Raw genomic sequence first — 9,066 nt, forward strand, 5'->3', positions numbered from 1 at the left:
GACCTCTGTCTTTGTGACATTTCTCCCCATTTAATAGATGAGGAAACCAAGGCATGGGAAGTGTAAGTGACCTGCCCTCTGGTATTTTTACATCGGCTTGGCCATACTTCAAATTGGGGTTGCTTGCTTACCATAGTGGGCTGCCAGGATGGGGAACAGAGGAAGGAAGGGGACGTTGCAACATGGAGTTTGGGGAAGACAGCCAAAGATCAGGCCACCAAAGATGGTGAGTTTTTCAGCCCTGGGCCTGGAGTGAGGGCTGGGATGCCAGGAGAGCCCCACCTGTAACTTGGCTCTGGCTCTGGGGCAGAGGGGGCTGCTTGTCCAAGGCTGGCCCTCCCAGCCGAGGGCTTTGGGTCTCATACTATTATTTAAAAAAGAACCATACTTTTACTTGAGGACAGCTCAAAGAAGTCATTTACAAAACACCTTTTGTTTTCAAAGCACAGCTTCTCATAAAAAGCAATATCCACCTTTAATAGATGCTTCCAGTATACAGGTGTGTGTCGGGAGAGCCGGCACTCAGAACTCATCGTCGGAATCATCCTGGGTCCACTCACAGACCTTCACGGGCCCAGGGCTGGTCAGCTGTCGGGGAGAGGCTGGGGCTAGGTTCACCCAGCCAGGCCCGCGGGGCAACAGGTGGCTCTCGTTGAGCCTGATGACACGGTAGTTCTCGTAGTGGACATTGTGGGTGATGTCCTTCAGGTCTTGGAGGTGGGAGCTGAAGGCAGAAGGCAGGTCAGTCCCGGCCATGAGGTCCCCCAGGGCCCCCTCCCCAGCCCCCCGGGCTTCCTGAACCCTCACCGGATGAGCAGGTCTCTCAGAAGAGGGAACTCACAGTGTGCCATGTTCTCCACTGCAAGACAGGGGACTGAGTGCACTCAACGTGCACTGAGTAAGCACTGGCTGTATGCTGGGACACCCCCGCTAGCCACCATTGCCTTTTCCCCACGTCTCTCACTGTTTTATCCCACCTCCCCTTTGATGGTTTATTCATTCATTCATTCATTCATTGTTGTGTCCCTAGGGCCTGATACAGGTGGCTCCTACAAATACAAGGGTACTTCCAAAAGTTCATGGTAAGTTTCGTATTAACTCTTAATTCCATTTTTCCATGAACTTTTTGAAGTACCTCATAGTTGTTGATCATTATTAGATTATGCATATTAAGCTACAGATGATATATGTTATATTTCTAATAATGACAATAATAAATCTAGGCTCAGACCCCAGCTGCTCCTCCCCCTCACTTTCCAGCCTCATCCTCAGCGGGGCCCTCCCTGCTTTCTAAGGTTGTCCTGCTCTCTCCCACCCCATAGTTTCCTTCATTGTGCTTCTCCTGCTTGTCATTGTCTTGTCAGCTCTACGGGGATAGGGACCTTGTCAATCCTGCTTTCACTGTGTCCCCTCAGAAACTGCATATACAGTGCTCGGCACATAGTGGGCCTACAGTAAATTCTGGCAAGCCCGTAGGGGGGCCTTCTGGCTGCCACGTGTCAGGCAAAAGGGCGTGGCTCTACCCCTCCAACCACCCTATGATGTTGATATTACCCTGATGCCCATTTTACCATGAGGAAACTGAGGCCCAGAGACTCAGGTAACTTGCCCAAGGCCTCCCAGCTGGAAAGAGGGGCTCTGTCCCAGGTCTGTCTGTCCCCTGTGCGGGGGCTGACCCACTCAGGGCCCTGGAATGGTGCTGGAGATGATGAAGGCATGGGGCATGCCCTGGTTTCCATCCTGTGCTCACCTGCATCTCCCCCGCCCCAAGCCCCGCACTGACCTTCAACGATGCCCCACTTGGTCTTCCGGCCCAGGACACACCTCCCATTCACCAGGTGCTCTCGGTCGGCCCCAACCACAGCAAAGGGGATCCGGTCCTGGGGGTGTAGAGGAGACTGGAGGATTGGCCCCCTAGGGAGGTGGCACTGTACTTTGCAGGGAGGGAACACAGTAGAATAGAAAGAGTTCTAAATTTGTTTTTTTTTTTTTGGCTGCTGGCTGGTATGGGGATCCGAACCCATGAACTTCGTGTTATAAGGCTGCGCTCTAAAGAGCACAAAATTTCTAATGAGTCTAAAGACACAAAGTCTGATCAGTGCCTCTGTTGCCTCATCTGTAAAAGGGAATGCTAAAACAGTGCTACCAACATAGGGCTCTGTGAATATTTGTGAAATGCTTTTTTTTTTTTTTTTTTTTTTAAAGATGACTGGTAAGGGGATCTTAACCCTTTATTTGGTGTTGTCAGCACCACGTTCTCCCAAGTGAGCCACAGGCTGGCCCTACTTAGCATAGTTAAGGGTCAGCAGAGTAACCCTTGGAAACTGTCCTTATTAATAATCACATTAACTACTACCATCTTGCTAATGTCAAATTTCTTCCCTGTGAAACAGAAACAGTAATCACCTTCAGAGGTTACCATGAAGGTTAAGAGATAACTGTTGGCAGCCTATGGCTCACGGACTAAATAGGGCCCACTGCCTGTGTCCCATATAAAGTTTTATTAGCACACACTTAAGCTCATTTGTTTACACTCGTCTCTGGCCACTTTCCAACCACAACAGCAGAGTTGAGTGATTGCAACAGAGACTGTATGGTCCACAGAGTCTAAAGTACTTACTCATCTATCCAGCTCTTTGCAAAAAAGTTTGTTGAGCCCGATTGTAAAATTCTAGTTTGCTTGCTCATGGCCAGAAGCTGAAATTGCAACTTGTAAACTCCAGAGTGCTGTATGTAGGTTTGTTTTTACTTCTCAGAGTTCATTTGTGATGGGTAATATTGATGTTAATGGTAACTATTGTTGCATACTTATTATGTGCCAGCCCATAGTAAACCCTCAATGAATGATTTATTGACTTTTTTTTTTTTTTGTGGCTGGCTGGTATGGGGATCTGAACCCTTGACCTTGGTGTTACCAACACCACGCTCTAACCAACTGAGCTAACCTGCTAGCCTTGAGATGTTAATCTGAGTACCGTCTCCTTGTATTTTCCTGATCTCTACTCCGGTTATGGCCAGGCTGCCGCCTTTGCCGGCCTCAGATAGAAAGAAGCTGGTGGATGTCAAGGCTCTTTGAATCTTTCATAAGATATCATGTTCATTGCTCCAGTGGGGAGGGGGAAAGCAGGGAGTGTAGAGAGGGATTGGGTACTAGATGGGAAGCAGGGCCTCTGCGTACAGATGTGTGGTTTGTGCTCTGCACAAAGGTGGACTGGGGGTGTGTGTGGCTGAAATTACATGCAGGCCCCCATCTGTGATGGAAGCCCTACCTTCTAATGTAAGCAAAAGCACAGTGTACGTTAGCAGAGTTCCTGGATGAGCGGCTTGAGGTCTGGGGACTATGACTGATGAATCCCAGGACTCACCCAGTTGCTTTGCAGGATCCAGATGGGCTTGGACTGACATTGAATGTGCCACATGGGTGGCAGGGTGGGGGCTTAGAGTAGGAATTCAGGAATCAAAATCATTCATTTTGATTCAGAGAAAATGAAGATATGAGACCTTCTTTCTCTGTCTCATAACAGCTTTTTTTTTTTTTTTTTCTTTTGGAGGCTAGCCAGTACAGGAATCTGAACTCTTGACCTTGGTGGCATCAGCACCACTCTCTGACCAACCAAGCTAACCAGCCAGCCCTCTAACAGCTTTATTAAGGTATAACTCACATGCCAAAAGCTTCACCCTTTCAAAGTGTGTAGTTCAGTGGTTTTTAGTGTATTAACAAGGTTATACAACCATCATCGCTATCTAATTCCAGAACAGTCTCACTACCCCCCAAAAAAACCCTGTCCCCTTTAGCAGTTCACTCCCCGTTCCCCTCCCACCCCAGCATCAGTCAACCACTCATCTACTTTCTGTCTCCGTGGATTTGCCTATTCTGGACGTTTCATATAAATGGAATCAGATATGACTTTTTGTGTCTGGCTTCTTTCACTGAGCATGATGTTTTCAAGATTCATCCACATTGCAGCGCGTGTCAGTACTTTTTATGGCAACATAATATCCCACGGTGTGTCGACCACATTCGTTTACCCATTCATCTGTTGGGTTGTTTGGGTTGTTTCCACTTTTGGGGTATTATGAATAATGCTGCTATGAACGTTTGTGTACAAGTTTTTGTGTGAATGTACGTTTTCAATTCTCTGGGATAAACACCTAGGAGTGTAGTTGCTGGGTCACAGGGTGACTCTCCGTTTAAGAGGCTGTTTTCCAGAGTGGCCGCACGGTTTGACTGTGTGTGAGGGTTCCGGTTCCTCTACATCCTCCGCAGCACTTTTTAAAAATTATTATTATTATAGCCATCCTCTGGGTGTGAAGTTGCATCTCACTGTGGTTGTGATTTGAATTTCCCTAATGATAGATGATGTTGAGCATTTTTTCATGTGCTTTTTGGCCATTTGTATATTTTCTTTGGGAAAATGTCTGTTCAGATGTTTTGCACATTTTGGGGTTGTCTTTCATTATTGACTTGTAAGAGTTCTTTATATATTGAGGATCCAAACTCCTTATTAGATATGTGATTTGCAAACATTTTCTCCTACTCTGTGGGTTGTCGATGCAAACTAGTTTTTGCTCACCGTGAGGTTGTGGATGGATGGAGACTCCTATCCGCTAGAAATACATGTGCATTTCCCCAAGTTGTGGAGCAAGGAGAAACTTCAGATGGAAGAGATGAATGGAAAGAAAGTCACCCAGCCTTAGTTTCACCAGCCTCCTGCACCCCTCTGCCTCTTACCCGGATCTTGCTGTTGAGGATCCTGTCATTGATGTCCTCATCAAAGCACTTCTGTGGGTACACGTCGATGCAGTGTGTTCTCAGATTTTGCTGGATCTAGGGACCGCACACAGGTGACTTGACCCAGCCTGCCCACTCTGCCCTCAGCCACGCTGACCCCAGCCATACCCCAGGCACCCAGATCACCCTTCGCCTGAAGGCCTCTCGCTCCTCAATGGTCAGGCTATCGGCCCGGGCGATCACAGGCACCACATTCACGGTCCGGCACAGCCTCTGCAGGAACTCAATGTCCAGGGGCCGCAGGCTGCCCGGGCAGGGAGGGCATTGGTGGAGAGTGTACAAGTGAGGGGCAGCTAGCCTGCAGCCCATGTCAGGGACCCCTCCTCCGCCTCTCTGCCTCATGCAGGTGGCCCTCCCCCGGCCGGTCCAGCCACCTCACCAGTGCCCAGTGGGCGGCACGAAGTACACACAGCAGTGCACCCGGGTATCCGGGATGTGGCGCTGGCGGGTGATGAGGATCTCCTCCTGCAGGTACTGCTCATACTGCTTGTTAATGTAGCCCAGGATGGGGTCCCAGCTGGTGTGGAGGATAGGCCCTCCCCTCAGAACCATGCCTGAGGAGCCCCATCCTGCCTCCCTGGGCACTGTGGGTGGTCTACGCATAGAGTGACCAATTATCCTGGGCAGACCAGGACCGCTTGGTCACCCCATTACCCTTCCCCCACCGTCTTGCATCATCAGAGACACACAGAGAGACCCCTGCCATGCTCGAGCTAAGGCCTCAGCTTCCTTATCTGTAGAATGGGGACGATGGCAGCACCTACTTTGTAAGGGAGGGGTGAGCACTAAACAAGAAATGGTCTCCAGGCTGGTTCAAACCCCCAAGGGTCTCCTGCCTTCTCTTTCTGAGTCTCTTCCCTCTCCAGGCTATTGTGAACACAGCAGCCTTTTAAAAATGGGAGTCAAGGGCTGGCCAGTTAGCTCAGTTGGTTAGAGTGTGGTGCTGCTGACACCAAGGTCCAGGGTTTGATCCCTGTACCAGCTGTCAATAATAATAATAATGAAAACAGGAGTCAGATCTCTTTTCTGCTCAGTCTCCAGCATACAAAGAAAAGCCAAGTCCTCCCACTGGCCTGCCAGGCCCACCACCATGCCACCCCCTTCCTCCCCTCCCTCTCCTCTTCCTCCTGTCTCTCCTGCTTCTGCTGGCACACACCAGGACTGTCCTACCTCAGGGCCTTTGCCTGTGCTGTTCCCTTCGCCTGGAACGCTCTTCCCTGCACATCCACGGGCTTCATTCTCTCACCTCCTGGAAGTCTTCGCCTAGACGTCACCTTCTGAGTGAGGTCTTTCTAGATCACACCACTGAAAACTGCAACCCCTGCGGCTCCTTGCCCTCTTCCCTGGCCTGGTTTTCTCCATTTACACTCTGCATCTTCTAACAGACTGTTCTTAGGTGCCCACAACCATCCTGGTTTCCCCTCTTGCTCCGTGTAATTATTATTTATTTATTTATGTTGGTTTTGGTGGCTGGCCAGTAACGGGATCTGAACCCATGACCTTGGTGTTACCAGCACCTTGCTCTAACCAGCTGAGCTGACCGGCCAGCTACCCAGTGTGATTATTAACAGTGCCCCCTTTTCACTCTCAGAAACATCCTATCTGGATGATCCACTTTAGGACCTCCTTGTGTGACCGATTGATGTGGCTCGCTGCCTGTCCCCCACTCCCCAGCACAGCGTAACTTCCACGTAGGTGAAGGTGTTTATCCGTTTTGTTCGTTGCCGTATCCTCTGTCACTCTTTGGCTGTGGGCTTACATTTCTTAATCATTGTTGAACAAGGGCCCCCACATTGTCATCACACAGGGTCCTGCAAATTATGCAGCCGATCCCGACCATGTGCATGTGTGAGTTTAACCAACCACTCTCATTGAGTGTCATCACCCCCAAGTTCCAGTGAAGGAAACTGAGGCTCAGAGAGCTCCTGTCACTAGTACCGGGCCATGCAGCTAGAGAGTGGCCTAACTCGGGGGTCCTGACTCCAGGATGCAGTCTTCTTACCTCTATACCACGAGCTTTACGGAGTGCTCTCTGTGCACGAGGCAGCAAGCTGAGACCTCAACCTACTCAGCTCCTTTCAATCTTGGCAGGAGAATTGAGTACACCATTATACAGACAAGGAAACTGAGGCTCCAAGATGATGCAGCCAGGCTGCTCCAGGGCTGAGATGGTTCCCAGAGGCTGGAGGGGCAGGGGCAAGGGCAGGAGGAGGGCAGCTTGTGCTTGGTCCCTACCCCCAAGGACCCACCACTTGTCATTGTTGATCTGGTCACCGAAGCCAGGTGTGTCGGTCACTGTCAACTTCAGCTTCAAGCCCTTCTCCTCGATGACTATGGAGGGAGAGCAGGGTGGGAAGAGATCGGACCCGGGTGGGGTCAGGTGGGGTGGGGGGTGTGGAGGGCTCACTCACCATGGGTCACTGAATGCAGCTGCAGTGTCTGGGGCACGGGCCCCCCCAAGGCCGGTGGGGTTGGCTTCCACACTTTGGACTTGAACAGAGTGTTCACCATGGTGGACTTGCCCAGTCCACTCTGCCCTGGGAGCAATAACCATGTGACATCAGGAACGGTGAACATTTTAGGTAGTGTTTTTCAAACTCTTAAATGAATAAATTTTTTAGAAAGTAAACTGTTTTCTAAGTATAATATGAATACAGACAAGTGCACACTATTATAACTGTCCAGCTCAATCCCCCCCCCTTTTTTACTGAGATAATACTCATATAATGACAAATTAACTATTAACTATCTTAAAGTACATCATAAAGTGGCATTTAGTGCATTCGCAATGTTGGACAACCACCACTTCTATTTATTTTTTTAAAAAGGTGGGCCGACCCCGTGGCGCACTCGGGAGAGTGCAGCGCTGGGAGCGCAGTGGCGCTCCCGCCGCGGGTTCGGATCCTATATGGGGATGGCCGGTGCGCTCACTGGCTGAGCACGGTTCGGCAGGTTACAAAAGAGAAAAAGACTAAAAAAAAAGAAAAAAGAAAAAAAAAGAAAAAGATGACCAGTAATGGGATCTCAACCCTTGGCTTGGTGTTGTCAGCACCACGCTCTCCAAGTGAGCCAACCGGCCATCCCTATATGGGATTCCGAAGCCGTGGTCTTGGTGTTACCAGCACCACACTCTCCCAAGTGAGCCACGGGCCGGCCCTACCACCTCTATTTAGTTCCAAGACATTATCATCATCCCTCTTCTCAAAACCCTATATCCATTAAATAGTCAGTCCCTGCTCCCCCATCTTCAGCCCCCGGCCAATCTGTGTTCTGTCTCTATGGATTTACCTGTTCTGGACATTTCATAGAAGTGGAATCATACATTACGTGGCCTTTTGCGTCTGGCTTCCTTCATTGAGCCTCATGTTTTGGAGGTTCATTTGAGGCTCATTCATTTAGCATATATCAGAACCTCATTCTTTTTCATGGCTGCATAGTATTCATTGTATGGATAGACCCCATTTTGTTTATCCATTCATCCATTGATGGGAGGTTTAATGCCTTTTTTTTTTCCTGGTGGCTGGCCAGTACAGGGATGGAACCCTGGACCTTGGTGTTATCAGCACCATGCCCAACCAACTGAAACAACCAGTGAGCCCCACTCTGACATTTTATATTCTGTTTTATCTAGTTTATTTTGTTAAAGGTGTAGTTCTGACCTACTACACTAATTTTGCACACATAACCATCACATTCTGGGTAAACTGACCCATGGAGAACCTATTAAAAGCCAGGCACTGTGCTAAGTCAGATGGGGAAACTGTGGCAGAGAGTGGCCAGGGAAAGCACCCAAGGTCATGCTCAGTGGGTATAAGGGCTGGAACCAGGATTCGAGTCTGGGAGTCTGACCCGCCCAAACCACTCCCAGCCGCCACCTCCCATTCTTGCTCTGCTTGGGTTTGGTTGAGGTTTTGGGGTGATTTTCCCAGATTTTCAATTGCAGCACCCCTGTGAGGTGCTATTATCAGGCCCACTGACCAGATGGGGAGACCGAGGCAGTGAGAGGTTAGGCAACATGCCCATAGGCCACATCCACTGGTCTGTCCCGCTGTGGGCCCCACCCCTCACTCACCCACCACCATGATATTGAACTCAAACCCCGTCTTCATAGCCTTGATCTTCAGTTGGTCCAGCACGGCCTCGATGCCCACGGAACCAAGCATCTCACAGGGTGGGGTCCTGGGGCTGGCAGGCCGCGATGAGCAGGGGGAGGGGGATCGCCTCTGGGGGTCCATGGGTCCAAAGTCACGAGGACGCCTGTCACCGGGTGGGGT

At 49.9% G+C, this 9,066-nt stretch overlaps 1 protein-coding gene across 2 annotated transcripts; it reads right to left on the reverse strand.

Moving 5' to 3' along the window:
- Positions 1–522: 522 nt before the first annotated feature.
- SEPTIN12 (septin 12) lies at positions 523–9,027 on the reverse strand. 2 transcript variants are annotated; one of them, XM_063100019.1, is made up of 9 exons: positions 8,865–9,027; positions 7,204–7,329; positions 7,042–7,123; positions 5,172–5,309; positions 4,919–5,036; positions 4,733–4,828; positions 1,784–1,880; positions 808–859; positions 523–724 (listed from the first exon to the last, which is right to left on the reverse strand). In XM_063100019.1, exons 1-9 carry the CDS (start codon positions 9,025–9,027, stop codon positions 523–525), a joined length of 1,074 nt encoding a protein of 357 aa, XP_062956089.1. The 2 variants fall into 2 exon arrangements, with proteins under 2 accessions (XP_062956089.1, XP_062956090.1); XM_063100020.1 differs by lacking the exon at positions 5,172–5,309.
- Between the last annotated feature and the right edge of the window lie 39 nt (positions 9,028–9,066).

Source organism: Cynocephalus volans, chromosome 6, assembly GCF_027409185.1.
Source record: "Cynocephalus volans isolate mCynVol1 chromosome 6, mCynVol1.pri, whole genome shotgun sequence".
Lineage (NCBI taxonomy): Eukaryota > Metazoa > Chordata > Mammalia > Dermoptera > Cynocephalidae > Cynocephalus > Cynocephalus volans.

Coding starts and splice junctions, on each gene's coding strand:
- SEPTIN12 (XM_063100019.1), bottom strand. CDS start 9,027: ATGGACCCCCAGAGGCGATCCCCCTCCCCCTGCTCATCGCGGCCTGCC. Junction 7,330..8,864: donor GTTCAATATCATGGTGGTGG/GTGAGTGAGGGG, acceptor TATTGCTCCCAG/GGCAGAGTGGACTGGGCAAG. Junction 860..1,783: donor CAAGTGGGGCATCGTTGAAG/GTCAGTGCGGGG, acceptor CCTGTCTTGCAG/TGGAGAACATGGCACACTGT.